This window comes from Panulirus ornatus, chromosome 65 (assembly GCF_036320965.1).
Source record: "Panulirus ornatus isolate Po-2019 chromosome 65, ASM3632096v1, whole genome shotgun sequence".
Lineage (NCBI taxonomy): Eukaryota > Metazoa > Arthropoda > Malacostraca > Decapoda > Palinuridae > Panulirus > Panulirus ornatus.
The window spans coordinates 7,922,369-7,950,295 of NC_092288.1; the positions used below are offsets into that span (position 1 = coordinate 7,922,369).

Consider the following 27,927-nt stretch of genomic DNA (forward strand, 5'->3'; position numbering starts at 1 on the left):
AAGGTTGATTAATGACAATACCAGTATTTTTTCATAAACAACAACTCTGTACACTGCAACAGGATATTACAAACAATGAATTACAAAGGAATGAAAGCTAGGGTGAAATATCTTCAATTATAATTGAGGACAGGGTCTCAAGAGGCACACTCTCCTTAGTATCTGTGTCTACTTATTGCTGGCTCAACAGTGAGAAAAAACAAGCCTGCTGATCAATGGCTTTCTAACATATTCTTAACCAACAACAGTACAATTCCTCCATATCTCTTATTCAGAGCTAAAGCACAGCCAAGCAGAAACAGAGTGTGCCTCAGCACATCAAGTGAACTTGTACCTACAAGCCCTGGTACCACAGTAACCTAACCTGACAAGACTTGGAGAAGCGACCCAGCATCAACTGCCTCTCCCGTCGCTGAGCCTCTCGCTCCCTCCTCCTACGCTCCTTCTCATCACTCCAGTTCTTTAAGGTGCATAGGGATGAAGAGATGCATGGATGTTTGGTTAGCAGCCATGCAGTTGAGCAATAATTGAATTAAGGAGATAGTATCTACATGTTAATCTCAAAGTCCTGTGTGTAGAAGTTCTTTGTAGACATATGCTTTTGACAAAAATGAGTATCCATGTTTAGCATTCTTAACTAGCACACTCATGAACTACTATCAACTTCAGCTACTGTGATGGGTATGTAGGTTAATGATGCATTCATGAATGACAGATTAAGCAACCACATAAATTAGTAATGATTATACTTCTCATCTTTGCCAAATATTATATACAAAAATCAATATCACAGTTTCTGTATCATGAAGAAAATAGCAACATATAATGCAGCAGCATACAGTAGATAATTAATGAAACTTATAATTGAGGAATAATCTAAAGGCAGATTACATCTATGGGAGATATACAAAAACATGCCATGATAATTACATACTTTTCAACTCTTCCTACCTGTAATGTCAAAATTTGGAGGAGTTAGTTAATGGAATAGTATTCTTTATGGTTTATTTAGTAATCTTCCTATAATGCAACATTAGTTTTTCATTTCATGGTTGGCCATTTCCTCAAAAATCATAAGGGGTTTTCAAAAAATTATTACAAGATGCCATGAAAATATTTCCAAGTGGCTTTGGGTTATGTGACTGGAACCAGCATAGGAGCCTTCAAGCTATGCACCATGACCATGTGACTTTAACACAAGGTCTATTCTACACCCCAACACCACTCATGCATACCTATTTAACTTAACAAAGGCTCGCCAACACTTCCCTGGTGTTCCAACAAGTTTAATAATTTGTGTTGTACTGAAATGCGAGAAGTGTTCGGTACTGTGGGTCATGAGTGACCAATTACTATTTTAAACATATAATCCTAAACGAGTCCTACCAAATCTTTCCTCAAATAACTGAGGCCTCTGCCCTATGCTTCTTAGCAGAAGATGCTAGCCTTACCCCATTGCACCAACTGGTGCTATCCCACCATCCCTCACTTTTTAACTTACCTTCTATTGTCCTTCACCACAGAGGCCTCTTGTTCTCCTCCCAATCCTGCAGATACCATCAAACATCTTCCTTCCCTCTTTCACTAGCAATGCACCTTCTTCATTCTTCCACTCATTATCCTTTTTCTTTCATTACCCTTGTTTCATTTACTCTTACCCTAAGCCACCCCTCATTCAAGCTCTCATGGTGTCTTTGAACACAGGTCTCTTTTCCAAGTTTACTTACTTTCATCACTCTAAAAACATATGTCATTTCCTCTCTTCCAGAAATCACTAAAATCTTTGACACTTGTCTCCGCCAAGATATCACAGCCTGCTGCCCCTCTTAGCATGTTCATATCAAACAACCTCTCCTTTGAACACCTGTCAATTAACACTTAATCCAGTAATACTTACTGACATTACTTACTGACATTTATCCCCTTTCACCTATGTATAATTTACCATACTGTTTGTTAGAGACTGAAGCAAATTTAAAATTCACTTTTTTCAATATTTTTCATCATATACATATCTTAAAGAGATAAATTGTGAATCAAATTCACATATCCATTTTCACTTTATTCTAGGAATACACAGAGAAGTTTCAGGCAAAAAAAAACACTAGCCAACATCAGTTAACAATGATGCTACACAAACAGATATAACAGTAACAAAAGTGACCCATATCCAGGAGTTTTACAGTAGATGTTGGGAGTGTAGAATGGATCTAGGTATGGAATTCAAATTCCCCTGGAGACTCTGTTGTTTGTGCATTCACATGAATGTCAACTTCTCTAAAGTAACATTGATTCCATAGCTAGATATAATCTCTTACCGCTGCTTTAACTATACAACTGCGAGATGTGAACCACTTTTGTTCTTTTTATTTGTGCAGTGTTTGTGTGCTTAAAACATCTCCATCTCCTTGAAATAAACTTAAGTGTACAAAATAGTTTTTTAAACCAAGTATATCCAGTCACCACTCTCAACTACAGCAAAGGATCCTGGACTATGACATTGATTCATCTGTATATTTCATTAACTTTAACCCACTGTGGTTTTTCTTAATACTTTCTATCATATGGGGAGGAAATTAGATAAAATTTTCTTAATACAAATCATTCATACAAAAACATATTCAATTCAAATCAGAACAATATTATAACCTTTGCAATAAATGCTAAAAATTGTAGAAATTGTTGACTTTCCTGTGTATACCAACAGGAATATCATTATTATATTATCATTACTCATCATTTATTATCATTATTATACTTTGTCACTGTCTCCTGCATTAGTGCAAGGAAACAGATGAAAGAATGGGCCAACCCACCCACATATACATGCATATACATACATGCCCACACACGTACATATACATACCTATACATTTCAAAGTGTACATACATATACATACACATGTACATATATATACACATGTACATATTCATACTTGCTGCCTTCATCCATTCCCGTCACCTCCCTGCCACACCTGAAACAGCGCCCCCTCCCCCTGCGCCCGCATGAAGTAGCACTAGAAAAGACAACAAAGGCCACATTCGTTCACACTCAGTCTCTACCTCTCATGTGTAATGCATCAAAACCACAGCTCCCTTTCCACATCGAGGACCCACAAAACTTTCCATGGTTTACCCCAGACGCTTCACATGCCGATTCAATCCACTGACAGCATGTTGACCCCGGTATACCACATTGTTCCAATTCACTCTCTTCCATGCATTCCTTTCACCCTCCTGCATGTTCAGGCCCCAATCGCTCAAAATCTTTTCCACTCCATCCTACCACCTCCAATTTGGTCTCCCACTTCCCCTCGTTCCCTCCACCACTGACACATATATCCTCTTTGTCAATCTTTCCTCACTCATTCTCTCTATAGGACCAAAACATTTCAATACACCCTCTTCTGCTCTATCAACCGCACTCTTTTTATTACCACACATCTCTCTTACCCTTTCATTACTTACTCGATCAAACCATCTCACACCACATATTGTCCTCAAACATTTCATTTCCAACACACCCACCCTCCTCTGTACAACCCTGTCTATAGCCCATGCCTCACAACCATATAACATTGTTGGAAACACTATTCCTTCAAACATACCCATTTCTGCTCTCAAAGATAACGTTCTCACCTTCTACACATTCTCCAACAATCCCAGAACTTTCACCCCCTCCCCCACCCTGTGACTCACTTCTGCTTCCATGGTTCCATCTGCTGCTAAATCCACTCTCAGATATCTAAAACACTTCACTTCCTCCAGTTTCTCTCCATTCAAACTTACCTCCCAACTGACTTGTCCCTCAACCCTACTGTACCTAATAACCTTGCTCTTATTCACATTTACTCTCAGCTTTCTTCTTTCACACACTTTACCAAACTTAGTCACCAGCTCCTGCAGTTTCTCACCCGAATCAGCTACCAGCACTGTATCATCAGCGAGCAACAACTGACTTCCCAAGCTTTCTCATCCACAACAGACTGCATACTTATCCCTCTCTCCAAAACTCTTGCATTCACCTCCCTAACCACCTCATCCATAAACAAATCAAACCATGGAGACATCATGCACCCCAGCCGCAAACCGACATTCACTGGGAACCAATCACTTTCCTCTCTTCCTACTCGTAATACCTTCCACAGAGCATCTCTATTAACTCTATCATATCTGTTCTCCAGATCCATAAATACTACATACAAATCCATTTGTTTTTCTAAGTATTTCTCACATACATTCTTCAAAGCAAACACCTGATCCACACATCCTCTACGACTTCTGAAACCACACTGCTCTTCTCCAATCTGATGATCTGTACATGCCTTTACCCTCTCAATCAATACCCTCCCATATAATTTCCCAGGAATACTCAACAAACTTATACCTCTGTAATTTGAACACTCACCTTTATCCCCTTTGCCTTTCTACAAAGGCACTATGCATGCATTCTGTCAATCCTCATGCACTTCACATGAACCGTACGTACACTGAATATCCTCATCAACCAGTCAACAACACAGTCACCCCCAGCCTTGCTGGCTTTCATCTTCCGCAAAGCTTTCACTACCTCTTCTCTGTTTACCAAACCATTCTCCCTGACCCTCTCACTTCACACACCACCTCGACCAAAACACCCTATATCTGCCACTCTATCATCAATAACATTCAACAAACCTTCAAAATACTCACTCCATCTCCTTAATTCACCTCTACTTGTTATCACCTCCCCATTAGCCCCCTTCACCGATGTTCCCATTTGTTCTCTAGTCTTACGCACTATATCTATCTCCTTCCAAAATATCTTCTTATTCTCCCTAAAATTTAATGATACTCTCTCTCGCCCCAACTCTCATTTGCCCTCTTTTTAACCTACTGCATCTTTCTCTTGACCTCTTGCCTATTTTCTTTTATACGTCTCCCAGTCATTTGCACTATTTCCCTGCAAAAATTGTCCAAATGCCTTTCTCTTCTCTTTCACTAACAATCATACTTCTTCAACCCACCACTCACTATCCTTTCTAATCTGCCCATCTTCCACCTTTCTCATGCCACAGGCATCTCTTACTTAAGCCATCCCTACCTCCCTAAATACATCCCATTCCTCCACCATTCCCCTTATGTCATTTACTCTCACCTTTTTCCATTCTGCACTCAATCTCACCTGGTACTTCCTCACACAAGTCTCCTTTCTAAGCTCACTTACTCTCAGCACTCTCTTCACCCCAATATTCTCTCTTCTTGTCTGAAAACCTCTACAAATCTTCACCTTTGCCTCCACAAGATATATATATAAAACTGCTTTACCTCTTTAGATTACTGAATAACATAAATGCAATATAAACTCAGTAGGCCCACACTAAAACCAGCATGAATATTGTTAAATATAGTATGAGAAAAACTGCAAAAGTAGAGGGCTGACAACCAAAGAAGTATGACCAAAACGAACCAGGCGATGCTTGTCAATTTTCCTTCTATTTCCTGATGTGTTTATCTATTTCCAAAATTAGGGAAAGATACTTCATCTATCTATATCTCTGATGCCTGTTCCCAACTGAGACTCCCTCAAGGGAGAAGCACCTCACAGTGAAATCTAAATGAAACAGTAAATTAGGACAGAACGTTTTGCTAATCTCATTTAAAATCACTCCCTCTTTGGTTTACTTCTAATTCTCATTTCACTGAATGCAGATAATTTTCTTCAGTGTGAACCTATGGGGTCATCAACATCATCTGAGTTCAGGTTCCACTGACCTAAGTGCAGTATAAGCATTATCATATCCCATTGGAGGTCACTGGGTACACTGGTATTCTTAGTAAAATATGCACCTAAATGATGACAGTATGCTCAGAATAATCAACTGATGTCTCAAGAGACAGTATATAGATATATATACTAAAAGTCTAAAGTAAACATCAAGTGACAATGTTTCACACAAACACAGACAAGAACATTGCCTGTTGCTTATCTTGACTATCCACATGATGGTAAAGTTCAAAATAAATGCCTGATGTTCCCAAAGCCAGAACACTAGTACATGGCAAAATTTGACAGCAATTTCAACATGGTAGAAAGCTGGAAACACCTTACTAATTATACATATGTATGTATAAATATATAATTTTTTCATCTATTCCCTTTCTTTTTTGTCTCACACATAAATTTCACCAGTTATCTTCTAAATTCATACACCATGCTACCAATTGGTGTTCTCATTTAATGCACAAGCATATTAAGTAAACTAAATTTTCTTTTCTATCTATTTTGTTATAAAGGCCAATGCAAGGGATTCAGAGCAGAGTGACACATGCAGAACCTATGCTAAACACCTTAAGTACACCTTAAGAAAAACTCAAGCGAGAGATAGACAAATAGAGAAAGATAGATAAGATAGATAGAGAGATAGAGATAGACAGAGAGAGAGATGAGAGAGAGCTCCTATGACAAGATTTTTGCCAAAACAGCCAGGCTAATGCTTGATGCTCACAGCACACTTGACTTGATAAATACAAACTATTCCTTTCTACTGCCACCTCCATTAATAATTAATTACTCTGGGTTCATCTAGGCCTGATTTCAACCACATCAAATCTTTTAAATGTTTCTGTGAGTGCTCTATCCTTTTTAACCTAATTCTCCTCTGGTGGTATACGGAATAGTCTTTCTAGTTTCTTGGCTAAGCTCATATACATTTTTTTTTATTTATTTTTGGTATGTTCTTTGGTATCTTTGAAGATTAATAATGCTGTATCCTCCTTGTAAAGAGGTTTCCAGCTTCAATGCATTCTCCTCATACCTTTAGCAGGCAAGACCCTTCATTTTCACCTTTTAAGACAAAGTGAACCAAGTATCCCTTATCCCTTGCAGGATACCCACCTGCTAAAGGGTTAAACCTTCACTTTACTGACATGCATAGGTTTGTCATTTATCTCTCTCTTCTTTTTAAGCTTTATAATTCCAATTATTTCAGTCTTTCATGGTATTTCATGTAATCAACCCTTAAATTTTGGCTGTAAAATGCTTCTGAATTTTCTTTAATTTGTTTATTTCAATTTGTTTCCTTGGTAATCATATGACACATCAGAATCACATTATTTTATGTATACATCAATTATTTTCATAAATTGTTTTGTTTTTGTAGTCAAAGTTCTCAAAATCACAACAGTCATTACTTGGCTTAATACTGTTATCTTCTCAATAGGTTCTCTGAATTCTAGTTTCTCATTTATGGTGACACTTTCTATAATTTTTCTCTGCTGAGCCTTTATGTGGTGTCATCGATGTCTTCTCACTTGTTCCGCAACTTATACCGTCAAACTTATCTTTGTTAAATTACATCAGTTTTCACTCTACCCATTTGCTGATTAATTTCTTTTTGCATCTTTTAATCGGTTTCTGATACAATCACTCTGCTTAATTTCGTGTCATCAGTGAATATCCTGACTGCTTTCTTTTACTGTATTGATGTCTATCATCATTAGAGAGTAATGAGGCTAACAACATTCCTTGTGCTGTAAGCCACAGATGAGCATTTTCCTCAGACAATGCCCCATTAGCTAATACTGTACTTTTTTTTGATTGATCTCCATTTTTCTTACTGTTTTGTTTAGTTACTTTCTCTCGAAGACATCTGTGATTTACTTTGTCTAATGCTTTTGCAAAACCAAGAAAAACAGTATCCATTCTTTCTTACACTAAACTTTCATATACATCACTCTAATGACCCAATAACTGGGTTTATGTACTTTTACCTGGTACAAATCCATGATGGCCTTCATTAATGTAGTTACTCCAGATATTCTACAACATATCCTTTAACAACTCTTTCAACACTTATAAAGTGTGAAAAGATGTAAATGTAAAGGTAAATGTTTTGTTGCCAAACATTAATTATCATAAATCTTTCTCTTCTTTCTAAGCAATCAAATTCCAATTCTTTCAGCCTTTTCTGGTAATATAAGATCCATTCCCTTGTTTAGTTCATCAAGTACTTCTGAACTCTGATTTATTTACTCATATTTTTTTCTTTTTTGTGAACACATGGCAACAGTATTCAATTCTCCTTCTTATATATGCACTTAACATTTTCATCAATAGTTTTCTGTCTCTTGCAGTGAAACTTCACAAGATTATCATACTCATTACTTGGTGTACGTTTATTTCTGCATTCCCTTGTTTAGTTCATGAAGTGCTTCTGAACTCTGATTTATTTATTCATGTTTTTTCTTTTTTGTGAACACATGGCAACAGCATTCAGTTCTCCTTATATATACATTTAACATTTTCATCAGTAGTTTTCTGTCTCTTGCAGTGAAACTTCACAAGATTATCATACTCATTACTTGGTGTACGTTTATTTCTGCATTCATTTTTGAAGTGCTTTGATATGATGCTACTAATGAATATGAGATATTATAGCAATCATCAAATAATTCAGAGCCCAGGATTCTATTGAATAGCATTTCAAAGTTCTTGAAAAGCCCTTGGCTTCAGCACATAAAATGCACACATTCAGGTGGCCTGCTTGTAGCCTGCTGATTATTTTACTTCATTCATCATAAATGTCTTTAATAACAACATTTTTTAAAACAATACCCACTGGCATTAGAAATTAGATGAGGAGAGTCATTGCTAATGAGGTCCATAATCCCCATTCCAAATTTTGCAGCATTCTGTGTCTGCACTTGCTGCCTCTCTATGCATGAACTGCTGCACAGTAGATACCATGGTGGTTATGATAATTTCTGAACTATCTTTCTGATGTATGGCACAATAGTTCTTCATTTTGGAAAGGTCAGCTTCACTGATGTTAAAACACACCTTCCATTGGTAAATATACATACATGGCTTTTCCACAAACAAGCTTTTGTGTCAGTGTAATACCTTGAAATGATGCAAACTTAAAGCAGTCCAACACTGTAGATTCAGATGTAACACTTTTAGGCCTGTTGATATTGGCTGGAAAAGATGCATATATAATAGCAGCAACTTATATGAATCTCTTCTGATCATTCACTGTAGTCAGTCTAACACCACAGTGCTCAGTCATAGACTTCACACTCTGCCCTTGTTAAATCAGTCAAGAGCTTAAACTTTTTGTCTTTTTAGGCATCACATTTCCTCGGATACTTGCTTGTGCTTCCTGAACACGCAGTAGGCCTCCTGAATTCCACTGAGATATGAATTGTATTAAACATGTAAGGTGATATGCAAATGAGGGTGGTGTGAGTGGCCAGCTGCAACCCTGAAACAAGCCATATGTGCAAGCAGGTGGGCAGCATGCTTTCAAAAATGTGTTAAGATAGGAAGGGGCTGTTGATTATACAAAGTAACAGTTAGTAGTTGATGATGAACCATTGGGTGATTGACTGAAGATCAATTACATTATTATCCACTGCATATACATAAATATCATTTAGTATAAGCTACAGCATAAATATAACCCCTACTTAATAATTTTCCTGAAAAAATTGTCATTAAATGATCTCTCATTATATGTGCAATTAAAACATCATATAAGAAAGTTATGTTCCTGAGTGCTATTTTTCCATTTCTAAATTCTAAACATGGAATGCACTTACAACTTACCCTATGAATTTACATTTATGGATTTGGACAATAATTAATGAAAACACACCAGAAATGTTGATGAAAGCTTGAGACAGTGATGGAATGAGTTGGGGTAGCATTAGGGGGATGGAGGGGCAATAGGTCTCTTCTATTTCACCCACTGAATTACGTGATTCAGTAAAAGTTTCGATTAGGGGTAGAGATGTTTTTTAGGTTTTTTGAAAAATACAATCAATCATATGTGAGTGGCATGCCCCTTTTTCTCTCTATAAAGCTCCCTATAGCAAACTGAAACATCTGTAAGCACAACCAGAAACTAGGCAAAAACTTTTTCAAAAACATGTCAATGTCAGAAAGTGTAATGGCAGTGGATGAAACAAGCCATGGAATGACACTGTAAATGCTTATATCATCAGAAAGTTTAAAAAGTATGGGAGAAAGTGCCACAGAGATGTAGAAATCCCTCCCCATACTGCACAAAAGGTAAAAATAGTCATTTCTAGGGAGAGAGAAAAAGACAAACTGGTAAAAATCAGACAAGTAGATGGCCAGAGGAAACAAGGAAGCACTGCTTATTTTGAACAGAGTAAATGCCTCATGACCATTAAAGAAAATGGGAAGAACACAATTCCTACTAAAAATACTAAGAAAGTAGCTGTTTGAAAAATGAACAACTGACAAATAAGAAAAAGAAGCATTACATTTCATGATGTTGGTTTCAGCTAGCAGGACAATATAACACAAGGTATGATGAGCATCTGGGTCAATGATTGTTCCAAGCTTTGCAAAATGACTGAAATATTCTCCACATAAATTCTATATTATCGTTTGATAAATGTATTACAAGATGGTAAAGTCCTGTTGAGTCACACATTATATGGTAGTGAGCAGGTTCAGGGCCATTATAAATGCTATAAACTGTTGAGGGAAAAGGTAGGGACATAAATACTGATATTAATAAATGAATGAAAGTGTAAGAAACATGTAAAATTCATAGAATAAGGAAATGTTACATTTGGATGCATAATTCTGGGTATGATTTTATGCACATCTAAAAATTTATTTGTTGCATATAATTCATTGCAATTTTCATGTTTTAGTGATGAACTGTAAATAAATGTAGACTCTTATGTACAAAGATTTAAATGCAAGAATTGAAAGGGTGTACCTTATCCACCCTATTAGAGTAAGAATGGAGTAATAATAACAGATAAACATATGATGGGTTAATGTACTCCTAATTCACAGTTTCAAACTCTCTCCCTTCCACTAACATCCAAGCTTCATTATATTTTCCCAATTATGCTTCATATGCAGATCTCTCAACCCTCCATTTCTCTATCAAAAAAATACATTGTAACACTTTGAATGATGAGGAACAGTCATGATATGAAGCTTTGCAACAAGGCATACTCTGAGAAAAACACCAGAAATAAACTGTATAAATGACAGCGACAACAGGAACAGTAGAAGGATAATGTAAAGTGCAGCAGTGGGGAGCTGGTGACAGCTTAAAAAACTGCTGAGCAGAGTTACATCTTGTCAAGTTAAACTCCTTTTTTTCTTCAACAGACAACCCAGTCATGGTGCAATAAGGCCTCTTGTTGTCTGTCTTTTTCATGTAATTATTATACAAATAATCTAAACCCAGAATATAAGAAAGGTTATCTTCTGAACAAAAATTTTCTTAAGTACCTCTTATATCAAATCCAAAGTGATGACTTTATGCCTAATTCAATCCTGAATACCTTTAACACTGCAGATAAAATGAAATAGCAACAATCAATTTTAAGGCAAAACAAACCAAGGCAAGGGCAACCACTCAATGCAATGTGTTCTTGCTTATAAGACAACCAACACTGGGTGGGATATGAAGTGATATGAATTTTGCCAGATTTATCATTGGAAAACTATCAGATATGGTTCTAAAAGGCAAGAACATTATCACACACCAAAACTATGGGAGCTTATGTTCCATTTTCCCAACCTGTACTCTACTTCCCAAATGCTGTAAGTGCAAAGCTCCTCAGTGGGAGCTACTAAGTGTGTGTGTGTGTGTGTGTGTGTGTGTGTGTGTGTGTGTGTGTGTGTGTGTGGGGGGGGGGGGGGGGGGGGGGGGGGGGGTTGGAGTAATTAGAAATAAACAGCCAGAGAACACTAGTAGTACACAGAATGAATAGAACAAAGTAACAAAAATATTATGGTGGAAATGGAAATGATAAGTATTTGTGCAAACAGTGCCACAATGGATGCAAATCACTTACTACAAACAATGGTACAATAAACCATGAATGCCAAAAAGATTGGCTCATAGTGATGATAAGTCCTTATTTTTCGTTCAGATGGCCACAAAAGGAATTCTGAAGGTAACAAACATAAAAGACAGACATGAAAGTGCTGTATATAACAACTAGATAAGACGATAATACACCAGCGGCCAACTCTGGTGCCAGCCCAAATGCGGTGGAGGCCAGACCACTTAGAATGACATTCGAATTTTGCTTATGAATGATTAACTTTAAAGGTTTGATTAAAGGGGGATACCAAGAAAAGTTACATACATCTAAATTTGACCCATTGCACACGCTTGGCTTATTACACGTTTATTGTTATTTTTGCTGCCCCATCCATTTCTGCTCCGCCACCACCAATGGATCACTGATATGAGAGGAGCTTTTCTCAGTGCTAATAATAAACGTAAAAGAGAGAGAGAGAGAGAGAGAGAGAGAGAGAGAGAGAGAGAGAGAGAGAGAGAGAGAGAGAGAGAGAGAGAGAGAGAGAGAGTCAAGCAGCAAGAGCAATAGCTACAGCAGTAGTAGCAGCAGCAGCAGCAGTAATAACAGCAACAGAAGCAGCAGCAAAAGCAGCAGCAGCTGAGGTGGATGACCAACCACGTAGGCTTTGGTGGTTAACAACTGATTATCATATGCAAATAGCCATCACTATTTGAAAGCCTTTGCAGCCAGACTTGAATGTCAGCAATTGTTGTGCTGATGGTTTAAATGTTTGATATATTCTCTACTCTCCAAAGGCAATGCCCTAACTAAATCTCCATTAGGTAATACCTTCATTTAGATGAGAGTTCAATAAGCTTATCCTGACTTCTTTGCTTATTTTCTTGAGTGTCACTGCTCAGTGTTCCATGTCAGATGGTTCATTCTATGTCCTTATAATCTGATATTACTTCATCCATCACTGCTAACTTCAGTTATCTTAACACACTTTACTTTGTTACCACTTTCACTGCTTCATATTCACCTGACTGGAAAAACTCATTCTCATTTCCCTAGCTCCACCCATTTAAACTTGCATTAAGATGATAACATTCTCTCTTCAACAAAATCAGAAATCTCTTGGTTCAAGCAACATTCTAAGTTTAATAGTGTAAAGTCAAATACAGGATCTAAACTTGAGCACAGCAATACATGAATGTGATGATATACAAAGTATTCAAAATCTTAGATAACAAAGGAGTGCAATAACTCTAACTGTTAACACCATAAAAGGCAATATGAAGAAAAGCATATAAGAAAGGAAAACCTATCTAAACATTAAACATCATAAAGGGTACTATAAAGAAAAAGGATATAAAAACAAGAAAATGATCATTTGTATTTACTAATAACTATGTTGCTTTCCACAAAAGTTTTCTTTTTCTTGTGTCTGCATACAAAATCCATTATGGTTTCAATTAATCAACCCCTTGAAAATAACCATGTATCCAATAACTTGAATATTGATGGCAAATTCAACAAAAAGTACAAAAAACAATATTGAATATGAAGTCATATCTACCTATCTACAGTCTAGGCTTAATTTTTCATAATATAACATATTGTTTGCAAAGACCCTCTTCCGGTACTAAGGTCACTCTACATCTATGCTTATTACCTGATACTAACATTAATACTAATTTCATATGTACTGCTTTAATATGTCCTTCAATGTATCACAGTTCAGCCTTTAATGGACCCTTCGGATCTCACAGTGCTAAGTTTGGGATTTAATGGAAATTTTCTTAAAAGTTTATTACATTGCAAATCCAGTTCGGTAAGTTAAGGAACCATAGCACTGAGTTTGGGATGTACTGGAATAATCCATAAGTTTCTGATCTCAGTGTACCTAAATGCATTTCATCTAACATTAAATGTTCTCTCAGTACACACACACAAAATTTTAAACTAATTTACATTAAGTCAATGGCACAATATCACCTTTTTTTTTCTTTACACCTTAAGGATGATTTAAGGAAAAAAATATCAAGAAATAAGACATAGCTGGGTCATAGTATGAAATAAGCACCCATTTTTTTTACATCAAGGCTGGGCCTTAATTGAGATATAGATAGGATTATGAAAAGGAAAAAGAAGAGACAAAGGAGAGTATTTATGAATAAGAGACAAGGGAGAGTATTTATGAATTAGAGACAAGGGAGAGTATTTCAGAATCTTGGAGGAGGTGAAAAACCTGTCATTTAAAATGTGCTAGGTCATAGTTACTGGGAAAGGTACTGTTCCAAAGCTTCAACATATAAGGATGGAAACAGTTATCAAAATGTCCCACCCTTGAGTTGCCAATGCCCACACAGTAATCAAATGACACAGCAGCTTGCTGATTATCAAGTGGTCTAGCTAGTAGTGGGGGCACACTTGGTCAACACACAAACACACTTAGTGCTGTGTTATGTAACTGCAATGTTTTTTCTTTTATGGTACAAAGACCTATTGTTCTGTATCAAATCAGGGCAGATAAGAGTGCTTCCTGTAGAGCATGTGCTAAGAGATCCAGGAAACACCTCAGCACAGCTGAAAATCATTGAGCATCATGAGTGTGGGGAGAAGAGTAGCTCCTAACTCATGCAGGCCCCATTTCCGACCAGGAGGTAATTAGGTGATGCTAAGTGACCCTAAAGTTACTTCCCCTTGATTCAGAGAGTGTTTGCAACTCTAAGAATGCCTTTAGACTTGAAGAAAAAGGTAGGTTTCCATTACACATGTTAATAATTCATATATCTATGTTTCTTGAAAGAATTTGGGACACGAGAACTTAGCTTCTTTTGGACTGTGCTTCCTGACATTTAGTATCTTAGAATGGAGATTTCTAGTACAGCACATACTTTCCACATACACATACCAACAAAGCCTCCTTCTCAGTCTCAAAATATTGGAGCACCAAATCAATATGCATAGAGATGAAAAGAATGAATGAGAAAGGAAATATCTACTTTATCAAAATTTGTTACATACTCAGTGTTTTTCTGTTGAGGCTAACAACTTTATTCAACTTAAATTTTAATTGAGTATTAACCACTTCACTGGCAGGCTTAAGGCCTAACACCTGCTCTCTGTGTAATGCCAGGGGAAGGGTTGTTCAAAATAGAAAGGACTACCATACTGCCTGACAAATAGTATATTCTATCTTGATTACAGAAAAACATGACTCATCTGAGAGCATTTGTTCAAACATCTACTACACATTTATAAAGTGTGGGTGTCGGTAACAGGGTAGCACTGCCATATGCACAAGTATACTGATGTGTTTTATTATCAACGGAGTTCTTTCTTCTATTATGCACAAGTATACTGATGTGTTTCGTCATCAACGGAGTTCTTTTTTCTATTATGCACTACAATACATTATTTTGTGTTAACACATAACACATTGTATGGTTATCAGTATATATTTTGGATGAATATCTGTTATGGTGTTATTGTTTAAGGTAATGTTTATCATGAGTAAAGTTTTCTTATTTAGGGCTACAACCCCATAGTAAAAGAAGATAAGTGACTGCTGTATGGCAATACATGGGAGATTGTCATAGGCCAACAATCACCATAAATATTTGGACAAAACATCTAATGTGGGAATTTAACAATGCAGGATCCATGTGTGTACCAGCTGCAGTGAATGGAAAAAAGACGAGAGACCCTACACTTACCAGCTGCAATGACACAGCTAAAGACCTGCTAATGAGATGCCTACATATTGACAATTAATTGATACTTTACATATATAGAAGAGAATTCTTTCAGTAATACAACAAGGTTATTACTATTTAGAAGAAAAAATCCCAAATTAGGGTCAATGATGTAACTATGATGAGATGGGGAATTTTCATTCAATGATTTTTTTTCATACTATTTGCCATTTCCTGCACCAGCGAGGCAGCATTAAGAGAGGAGGACTGAGCCTTTGAGGAAAACCATCACTTGGCCCCCTTCTTTGTTCCTTCTTTTGGAAAATTAAAAACGAGAGGGGAGGATTTCCAGCCCCCTGCTCCCTCCCCTTTTAGTCGCCTTCTAAGACACGCAGGGAATACGTGGGAAGTATTCTTTCTCCCTTATCCCCAGGGATAAAATGATAATATCCTAATGATCTTACTTGAAGGATCTCATTTACTTATAATTACTCCATGACCAATTTCTATGAAAGAGTACTAATGTTACCCAGAATCTTTCAAGACTCCTGCAGCCTAAAGCTATGTAACTTTGAGCAGGAAGAGTCTGGTAACAACTAAAGAAACTCTGTTCAACATACAGAGTGTTTACTTACAGTCATTATGTATGCATCACTCTTGCAAATGAAGAAAAATGAAAGTTAAACTAAAGCATCTGCTACGATAGAAAAAAATCTATGCTGCACATTTTCGATTGAGCTAAAAGTTTTGTCTCATTTCTTTCCTTCCATGTGTTCATCAATCTGATACTATATTTTCTTATTACTGAAAAGGAGGCTTTGTTCGCATTATATGTATAGCAAACAGTCATTGAGGACTAGGCAAGCAGGGATCCCATGGATCCTGGCCCCGGTGTTTTGTCAGCTCAATCCTCCTCCTTTTACCCCATGGTCCATGAACCCCCACCACCACCACCATCTAATGCCTGACATTCATTTAGTCTTTTTTATTTTTTCATATGACTGCGCCTTACAGGAAACATCTTTACTTGGCTCCTTTCTCTGTTCCTTCTTTTGGAAAGTAATACTGTGAGCAGGGTGCATGGATCTTAACTAAATTAAAATAAGTGACTTGCTGCAGTGGAAAAATGGTGAAAATATTGCAAATTTTGACTTAGTTAAAAAGTGCTATATATCTTTTCTTATATTTATTATTTTGATAATACATTTCTTATTACTGAAAACAAGGCTTTGTGATTCAACATCTCTCACCTTAGACGAAAGAACAGATGACTTAGAATTAAAAGAATAATCTTCCTTTGGTTCCTTCCTCTGTTAAAAGAATAATTCTCACTTGCATCCTTCCTCTGTTCCATCTTTTGGAATGTAATAATACAGGAAAAGTATACTACTAATCTATGTAAGTAGTAACATGATAATTAATTCATTTCATAAATAGTAGTAACATGATAAATATAACTTTAAAATGGATAACATTTTTCCACAATGTAGCAATAAATCAAAACTTTGTTGCTCCTTGATCACTAACTACGAATGCCTTATATGTATCATTTTCATGTTAGGGTTAACCACATTTGAATCTTACCATCACAAATAAGATTTTATGAACTCCATATGAAGTAAGGGGAGTAACTTTCCAAGAAATACAACTGTAAATTTCCATGTCACTGTATTTCACTGGCTTGAAATATTCACAGAGGATGTTACTTCATTTTCAATAAGACTTTGCCATACACTCATTTTCATGATTACAAATATGTGAAATTACAGAAAATACATCTTGATTTCAGTTGTTCTGACTCTTCCTGTACACCTTGGATGTATTCCAGGAAAAAAAAGATGAAAACAAGGATAACCGATCGAAATATCTTGAAAGAAAGAAAATATTGGGTCTGAAAGGAGGGAGGGGGTTAAGGAAGGGGATAATAAAGGGACGTAAAAAGAAAAACAGCAACGGCACCTGAGATTTCTCCTGGGCCTTAGTCATGGGATGGCTAGGGCAGTGTGCCCCAACTGTCATGGCACCTACCACACATGAATGAAACACATCCTGCTTTTTTTGAAATTGGTGTCAACTTTATAAATAAAGTGTGCATGAGCAAAACATGCATAATGGGCTTGTGCATGTTGAGGAAAAGATGTATCACTTTTCATGTATACAATGTACCTTTTACACAGGGTAGAAGAAAGTTTTAGTCAGTTTGTTCTAATCATCTAAAGATTTTTTGATTTCATAGCAGTTGACAAGTCATAGGTATGTATATCCCTGAACCATAGATATGTCAAGGTACTGGTAAAATAGTTAGTATAAAGAAAGAAAAATACAACAGGAATTAATCTGAGCACTATTAGATTTTGTAAACAACTTCTGAAGACAAAAAGTTAAAGAACTATAGAAAGAGGGAAAGACAAAAGAATGAAAAACAATCCACAGCTTTGCTGCAAGAAAAAGGATAAAGCTTTCATAATAGCCAACACTCATGTGGTTGGTTTCCACATAAAAACATGAGAATGATGGTGAAAATATTATCCAAAAGACAAAGAAAGGGAAGCAATATCACAACAGATGTAGGAGGACAACTCAAGAGGTGACAGCAAAAGAGAAGATAGTAGATATATGTAATATGATTACCATTAGCAAACAACAATAAAGATTAGGTTATGTATAAGCTGGATCACACACATGACTAATGAAGGTTCATATGAAAAGAACAACTTTTTTGCTGGCTATATACAAAAATATCTAAAAATTAGGGGCAAATTTCAATAAAAAACTCTTATAACCATGAAATGATGGAGGAAACATCAATGACATACATCAACTTCTAAGGATTCACAAGTGCATTCTATCATTCACTAAAACTGTAGCTTCAATATTTCATAATCTTTAATCTTGAAGTAATCATGATGCTACTAATACTCTCTCCATACCATTTAGTATCCATTTCAAATCAAGATATTTGCATACCTTTTTATAGTTACTGAAATGGGTGGAAAGTACCTTCTCTTACCATACAAACAAAATATCCAAACAAGTACTTCTAATGTCCATGATCAAAGATGATATTTTCATTAGGATCTAACTAAATGTCTCAAAGGAGGTGATATCAATACAATACTTGGAATTTCTTTTAATCTCCAAAACAAGAGAAAAAATTGTAGAATAAATGCAACTCTATTGCATCAGTGCATTAGCATGCTCTTGAACAAAAGTCTGGGGACTGCTGCAGAAGGTAAGTGGCGTATGAGGAAAATCATCATTCAGTGTTCACTAATCTCGCTCTAAAGACAAGGAATCTAGAGTTTACAGCTTCAGAAATGATGAGTAAACAGTGGTAAGTGGCTACAACCAGTTTCGCTTCACCATCTTTCGGTTTACTGTAAAGTACTTATTCATTTTACTCAACACATCTGAACACTCAAGACAAGTTTTATAGATATTCCTGTGAATACAGAGCATATATAAAAGTCCAAAAGGGTATCAGCCCAAATAAATACTTGTTCCTGTAAATTATGAAAAAATAATACAGTAAATGCAGATGAAACATTTCACTTGTGTTGCTGAAGATGTATGAAGAGGTTGGCTGGCTAACACAGTAACTGGTGGGTCATCTGATGTTTAATACTGCACTTTTCAGATGTTAATAGAGTTCAAGATGCACTGCATCTATTCAGCATGACGGGTGGTAGTTGGGAAAGAAAACTGCAATACAATCTTATTATGTAAATTCAATACTGAAGGAATGGAGTGACTAACCTGCACTGCATTTTTCATAGATGTTATGATATTAGGTTTCTTCCCTACACGTGATGCATCAGACTTGGAGCGTGGTCGTCGACCAATGTAATCAAAAAATCCAGGAGAGGCTTCTTTCTTTTTTTCCTTCTCTTTAACAGCTGCATTTAGCACATCATCACCAGACTTCCGCCTCTGCCTTGCTGCCACTGAAAGATGAATTAGAATGATTCATCAAAACTAAAAGTAAAGAATCAGACATGGAATCCTACATGTCCAGCGAACACTTGATAAATAATTAAATACAACTTTATTCATATAATCATCTAATTTTTCAGATCTTAAAATTTTTCTTAATCACCTGTTTGTAATCTCATTTGTACAGTGTGGGAAGGGTGTCCTACGCTTGTGGAGCCTCGTTTCTTAATCTTTCTGTGTCAAACAACTTTTCACATAGTTGTATGCTTTTAGCATTCACAGTTTCACTATTGTGTGTGTATGTTTACTATTTGTGTGTTAAAAGGAGAGTTTTACACTCATGCTGTACTGTCTCTTAACTTTTGTATATATGCATCATACCTTCATTCCTACGTATGCATGCACACAAACACACCCTAGCCTATGCCAGGTGTGGGTGTGAATGTGTGTGTTTACTATTTGTGCAATTTGATGAGTGTTTTTTAGCCTTGTTCTTCCATATCTTAATCTTGTATCTTAATCTTAAACCAATACATGTATGCTCATACACATTCTAGCCTAAGCCAGTAAACATCTATCGACCAGCTTCAAAGGGATGATGAACACCTGCGTTGGGTGAAGGCCAACTGCCATGCCACGGATTCGAACACAAGGAGAACCAACCCTCAATGGCCAATGCTGACACATGGTCAGCAAAGCTAACCACTACACCACAGAGTCCCATATACACCATTGGGGATAATGTGTAATTACCTATTTGTTCTGCGCAGGGAAGGAGTTAAATGCTTGGCTTCATCTCTTGAATATTCTCTACTATCAAACTTCTTATATTTATGTATGCTGTCTGCATTAACTGCGTCCTCAGTTATATTATTCCATTCATGAATCACTCATACTATAACAGGACTTCTTTACATCTTTTTCATGAGATTCTTGCTTAATCTTTTGTATTGTCATCTGGTTGTTTTACAACTCTCGAAAAACTGTTCACTGTTCACTTCATCAATTTGTTTCAAAATCTTAAAGGTATGATCAGGCCATCCCTCACTCTTCTGTCTTCCAAGGTTAGCAAATTCTAAGTCTCTAGCCTTTCCCTGTAACTCAGGCTCTCCTAATTCTGGTACCATCTTTGTTGCCCTCCTTGTCTATTAGCACTTTGTGCTTCTTTAAGTGTGAAGACAAGACTTGAGAAGCATGTTCTAGTTTTTGCTCTACGTAAGATATGAACATGCTACATTATTGGCTGTGAAGGTACTAAGGTTAGCAGAATTTTTCCTGTACCTTCCTGGGGGTGGAATGAAGGTACTAAGGTTAGCAGAATTTTTCCTGTACCTTCCTGGGGGTGGAAAAGACCTCTATAGGTTACAAATGGTACGATATATTAGATGAATATTAAGACAAAAGTGGGAAAGTCAAATCATCGTGTAACAATGCAAGACCTCTTCTACAGAACTGTCAGATGAAAACATGAGCAGTCTAAGAATTAATCTAAATTCAGTCTTAGTTGTCCCTATCTGGCCCATAACACTAAATTTTTGGGCTTCTTTTTGTGCAGTGACCTGACTTGAAATGTATAATCTTTCACTGTATCCTAAGACATTACTTCAGTTTCCTTTGAATGCAATTGCTTCTCCCACCTTGGTGATGTAGCTGCAGGAACTAACAAAAAATGGTTTCATTTGCACACATCCACTCTCTAGCTGTCTTGTATAATACACTGACACCAGATCAGACCATCCACAGCCAAACCCCACACAATTTTCCTTAGTTTCCCCTGACCACTTAAAACATCCTGGTTCAGACCACTGACAGCATACAACAATGAACCAATTATTTCTATCCCATGTATGTGTCATCCTCCCCATTATCCTTCCTTCCTCCCCTTAGCCATTCTTTCCTCACTCATTCTATCAATATCCATATGTCCAAATGATCTTAGCACATCCAGGTCAGATTTCTCAGTCACAGTACACTTAATATCACCCGTTCTCACTTACTTTTTTTATTCCTTACGCAATTAATCTTCCTCACACCAAATACTGTCCTTAAGCACATAATTTCCAACATGTATATTCTTTTCTACTCAAGGCCCAAGATTCACAGTATATGCAACACTTTTGGGACCATTGTACCTTCAAACATACTGATCGTTGCCCTAATAGACAGACACCTTTTTTTCAATCACTCACTCCTCAGAGCACTGAGGACACTGGACCCCTTTCCCACCATAAGACTCATTTCAGTCCCAGTATTTTCATCCACAGCAAAGTCCACTCCTAGGTAACAAAGAGTACTCAAGTCTTCTCTATTTAACTTACATTTATAAACCTATATGGTTACTTATACATCTATATACTTACTTACTTACTTCCTGTCCCTGGAGTCCCTTCTTTCTTATGAGGCACCTGCAGTGCTTAGGAAGCAGGCAATGTTCTCTGGTTGGGACTACAGGTCATAAAAAGTAGTGATGTTGCATGTGAATCTATGTGCAGATAGTGCAGGGCAACTAAGTTATAACTGCTCTGGGTCTTAGTTGTGAAAATTGCACTGTGGGCATGAAGGGTCTTGGGATATATTGAAAAAGTGCTTTCAGTGATGTCTGGAGCTTAGAAAGGAAATTGTGGCTTTTGTTTGCCTGATGAATGTTGTTTCTAGTGAGTGTATGTCTGATGGGGTGAAGTTTAAGACTGAGTTAGGAGGGTGGTTGTTTAGTACTTGACAACTAATTTCAGATATGGCCTCTAGATAAAAATGAATGGAAGAGGGTGAATGAGTTGGAAATGAAATGTCTAAGGGGAATAACAGGTATAAGGAGGGCTGATCAAGTAAGAAATGATAGGGTAAGACAGAGATGTGGCCATATGAAGTTTGTTAGATAATGCTGAGGAGGATGTGCTGAAATGGTTTGGAAATATGGGAAGAATGAGTGAGGAGAGGATGCTGAAGTACAAAGGAGGTATAAGCTTTTATAAATGAGGTTTGGTGGATGGTTATAAAGTACTTCAGGTTAAAGAGGCTTAATGCTGTGCAAAGAACTGAGTGCCAAGTATACTGGGCTGAGATTGCTTTGCTGTGCAAGTGGTGAATCTTTGTGGTTGCTTGGCAGTCAGTTTATGCCCTGAGTGCACTGTTTTATGTGCTTTGTGTACTTCTTTTTAATTTGCTTTTGACATAACACATTACCAGGCAGGTGAGGCATAGTTCATAGGGGTAGAGATGAAGTATTTCTTGTCTGAATCTGGCATCATTAAGTATTCTGAGGTAATTAGTTTGATTTTGACCCTTGTGTTAATGGTTGTGTTGTGAAGAATGAGTGTCGTCATTGTGTGTGTGTGTGTGTGTGTGTGTGTGTGTGTGTGTGCAGATATAGGTATACATATAGGTAAAGATATGACAAAATGCCTAATATGAAGACAAGTGAACAACTAAACATCAGGGATACATGAACTGACAACTTATCCAATCAATGTAATAACAAGATCATTTTCCAGCTATTCACTGATCATACCAGTATGTTTGAAAAAGAAATGCAAATGCACTACAAACTTTTGACAACTAATGCCATATAATACTTTCAGGTAACTATAACAATAATGGAGTCTGAATCAATCAACTTTCTTCATTGCAATGCACATGTTAGTTAATTCAAAGTGTTACAGTTTCATGCTGATAATATTTTGTTGTTATAGAAATGTGGCAATTATTCATGCAGTCACGAAACAGAAAAGATTATAGGAAAAAATTTCTCTGTTACATCTTCAATGTAAGTGAACCAACAATCTGCTAAACAAAAGGCACTAGTTTTAGAAGCTGTGTACACGCATTTTAAAACAACTATTGGACCAGCAATTTCTTTTAACCATGTAAAAGTAAACTGGGAGAAGAATAAGGAATAAATATTATTAATCATATCTGCACTTTGGAAATCATAAAGTAATGTATTTAACAGTGACTTTCATTCATTTCCTAAAAATACGAAATTATAATTCCTATCACAAATTAACCTTCTTACTCATATCTAAAAATATATACAAACAGAACTGACATGACAAGAGATATAAATGGCATATAGTGTCTACATGCTAATGACAGTAACTCCTCACAAGACAAACATTAACAACTGGCGAACATGCTTTATATCATTACCTACATCACTTGAAGCCTATTAACCACATGATACCTTACCTTAGGCATCACTGTTAACACAAGACAGTGCTCACGTCACTGGAGTTTCTGCACTGTCAATGTTCTGCAGCAAAACTCTCAAAGGGACTACCTTTGCTTTGGATATTAACCATGTGAACAACACAATCCATGCCAAACAAAATTCCCATAACTTTGAATAACCTTATCAAAGAAGCAACTGGTATGGTCATGAATATCATCATACCTTAAAGGATCAGAAAACAAGACATATATTGCAGGTACCTTAAGAATATAAAATGGTATGACAGAACTGTCTTATATTACCCTCTGAACCTGCTACTCAGGTGCTTTCACAAATTTCAAAAATTAAATATTAATGAAATCTGAAAATACAAATATCAGTGACTGTATCATCTTTCAACCTCATTTCAAGCATGAAGTTAGACTATACTTTCACAAAGTAAGAACATACAGTACATTGGAGACCAGAAAACATGGAATTATCTTACCAGCGTAGGTGGATATGCTAACAAAGTTTAACTTTAAAGGATTCAAAGTATAGTTTACATAAGAGAAAAAAGGCAATTAAATCATGATATATTTATGAATCTATATAATAACTTGTGAGTTGAAGTGTCATATTTCAATGATGAATGTAAGTAGCAATGGCACTGATGTACTTCAAGAGCATTGTACCCATCTTCCTCATACTATTACGTATGTCTGCTGAACATATCACATCCCATTCACTCTCTGATGAATTAGTATATACATTCAGAAATAATTGGAAAACACTGTGTCTTGCAGTTACCCATGCCATACGATCAGCAGGTACCCTCAGTGGAAGCCACATATCACAAATTTCAACATTCATGACCTGCTTGCAATAATTAGTGTTTGCAACGTTAGTATGCCAAGACCTGAGATGAAGATAAGCTATGAAGGATGCAGCTTATTCTTATTAGTGTGTGCTGACAGGTTAATTAAGTGACAACAACCAAAGTTCAGTAAACCAGGTTCAGTTAATTAAGCAAATCATCTAAATGCAACAATGGGCTAATTACATATGGCTCTGGCATCTGATTTTGAACGTGGCCTAAAGGAGTCAAAGAACCCCTGTGGGCCCCCCTCCTTACGACGGACACTTGCAATGTTGCTCATGTTGATAGATGCAGCTGCCAGAATATCATCTCCTGATTTACGACGTTGACGGAAGGAAGCTGAAATAATGAGGACCCCAAAAAATTAAAAAAAAAGGGAAAGCACACAACAAAAATAAAACTGCAGTACTTTATAAACAGTATGTATACAAAAACAAAGCAAAAGCACTGAAATATCAATAAAATAACAGAACCTATGGACACAGAGTACTTATAAATGTGTGTGTATGTGTGTATAAAAAACACTGTAAGGACAATGAAGTATAGACAAAATCATTGCAATATTTTGGTAGCTCTTAAGAAAACAGTTAGCATATTAAACAGCAATATTTTGGTAGCTCTTAAGAAAACAGTTAGCATATTAAACAAAGTTCCAATCTAATATGTACTTTTCAAATTAAAAGCATTAACCAATTTTACAACCTAAGATACAAATGAGTGCCATTTCTAATTAGGACACAACAATGAAAAAATTACCATCCATATTCTAGGAATTAGTGATGCTATGCATATCAATTACAACAATGTAGTAATGGGATAGTGTCTCCCAGCTTACATAAAGATGACAGTCACAAACTATAAATCATTTATTATAACACTAACGGGAATTTCAATGCATATTACACACTGTGCATAAATCAAATAAGCAGGCTTTCATAACTTTATACCAATTCAATAGTCCTGTAGTAGTAAATGTAAAACTATCATAAAAAATAACCAATAATTTCCCTCTTTTGACATATTTCCAAAACAGGGTTCCTCTTCTCATAGGTATACTTACAATTGTAGCCTTACTAATTGGTATAATACACTGCATCTTTACTAAATTTTCAGTAACAGGACCTTAAACCATATGCTCTTCCCCCTTTTCTTGAAATCTTTTGGTGACCTACTTCTATCACTGAATTTAGCAATCTTAAACCCCCCCCTCTTTTTTTTTCAGAGCATTAATTAATTGAAACCCTTTTCTAGCTGACAAAACTTTTGTGTTATTGTAGGAGGCCCTTTCCAATAAAACCCAATAAACAAACAACCAAACAAAAAGAAAATTATCCAAGGAGCCAATTTAAGCAGACTGCCTGCAGGTGGTTATACTGTGAGCAAGAACTTGCCTTCAGCAAGGTTGCATGATCATCAAAGGCCAGAAAAGGGTAGAGTTTTGTTGAGAACCTTCTTACCGCAAAAGAGTCCAGTAATTCTATGCTCCTGTGTGGAATGTAGCATTAAAGATGAAGGAGCCAATAAAAGGTGTCCTACAGTTATCAAAAAATAAATAATATAAGAGGCCTTGAGTACATTCATCTCTCAGTGGTCACATAAAAATGCTTCAATTTACTTTCTTATTAAAATGAAGTTTAACATAAAGTCATGACATCCTCCCTGCAGCCAGTTCAGCTAAAAAACAAGAAAGGAATACTTAAAAAGTGTCATCATACCACAGCTACTCTGAACAAACATAAAAAGATAGATATGCTTTTCCATTATCTGGTATCATAATGCCTCAATCTTTAGTATGATTTAACTTTTTTGATATGTGAAAAATACACATAATTCATATAAGAAATAATAACCACTTTATCAAGTTCACCAATGCTACTTCATCTAAAACCTGTAACTGAACAGGAGAAATATCATTGAATCTTCTCTTATCAAATACACAAACAACTGGGACATGAATATTTGTGAAGGTCTGTATAAACTGGATAGATATGTTGAAGGCAAAAGTTGTAAGCAGCTGTATGTCTTGAACAATTCTATGACAGGCATGTTAACAAAGCTAACTACCATAAGGCACTTGCTTATTATACTTAGTCGCTGTCTCCCGCGTTAGCAAGGTAGCGCACGGAAACAGATGAAGGAATCGCCAAACCCACCCCCACACACACATGTACTTATATGAACACCCACACACGTACATATACATACCTATACATTTCAATGTATACATACATATACATACACACACATAAACACATACACATGTACAGATTCATACTTGCTGCCTTCATCCATTCCCGTTGCCACCCCACCACACATGAAAAACAGCACCGGAGATGTGTGGTAATAAAAAGAGGGTGGCTGAGAGAGCAGAGGAGGGTGTATTGAAATGGTTTGGTCACATGGAGAAAATGAGTTAGGAAAGATTGACAAATAGGATATATGTGTCAGAAGTGGGGGGAATGAGAAGTGGGAGACCAAAGTGGAGGTGGAAGGATGGAGTGAAAAAGATTTTGAGTGATTGGGGCATGATCATAGAGGAGGGTGAAAGGTGTGCAAGGAATAAAGTGAATTGGAATGATGCGGTATACCGGGTCGATGTGCTGTCAATGGATTGAACCATGGCATGTGAAGCATCTGGAGTAAACCATGAAAGTTTTGTGGGGCCTGGATGTGGAAAGGGAGCTGTGGTTTCGGTGCATTACACACGACAGCTTAGAGACTCAGTGTGAACGAATGTGGTCTTTGTTGTCGTTTCCTAGCACTACCTTGCATGCGCACATGGGGGAGGTGAATGCCATTTCATGTGTAGTGGGGTGACGACGGGAATGGATGAAGGCAGCAAGTATGAATATGCACATGTGTATATATGTATATGTATGTATACGTTGAAATGTATAGGTATGTATATGTGTGTGTGTGTGGGCGTTTATGTATATATATAAGTATGTGGGTGGGTAGGGCCATTCTTTCGTCTACTTCCTTGTGCTACCCTGCTAACACAGGAGATAGCAACTAAGTATATATGTGTCAGAGGTGGAAGGAACGAGGAGAAGTGGGAGACCAAATTGGAGTTGGAAAGATGGAGTGAAAAAGATTTTGAGTGACTGGGGCCTAAACATACAGGAGGGTGAAAGGCGTGCAAGGAATAGAGTGAAGTGGAACGATGTGGTATACTGGGGTCGATGTGCTGTCAATGGATTGAACCAGGCCATGTGAAGCATCTGGGGTAAACCATGGAAAGTTCTGTGGTGCCTGGATGTGGAAAGGGAGTTGTGGTTTCGGTGCAATATACATGACAGCTAGAGGCTGAGAGTGAACAAATGTGGCCTTTGCTGTCTTTTCATAGCACTACCTCACGCACATGTGAGGGGAGGGGGTTGTTATTTCATGTGTGGCAGGGTGGCGACGGGAATGAATAAGGGCAGACAGTATGAATTGTGTACATGTGTATATATGTATATGTCAGTGTGTGTATATAT

The 27,927-nt window shown here is 36.7% G+C and overlaps 1 protein-coding gene across 6 annotated transcripts in view; it reads right to left on the bottom strand.

Moving 5' to 3' along the window:
* Positions 1-27,927, bottom strand: part of LOC139746512 (uncharacterized) — a 294,662-nt gene that overhangs the window by 134,807 nt on the left and 131,928 nt on the right. For 2 of the 6 annotated variants that reach the window (XM_071657828.1, XM_071657824.1), the window contains exons 4-6: positions 24,632-24,787; positions 19,245-19,432; positions 365-460 (exon numbers count right to left, since the gene is read on the bottom strand). In XM_071657828.1, coding sequence (XP_071513929.1) covers positions 365-460; positions 19,245-19,432; positions 24,632-24,787 — 440 coding nt within the window. The remainder of the gene's footprint in view (positions 1-364; positions 461-19,244; positions 19,433-24,631; positions 24,788-27,927) is intronic. The other 4 variants (XM_071657830.1, XM_071657825.1, XM_071657827.1 and 1 more) reach the window with 2 other exon arrangements.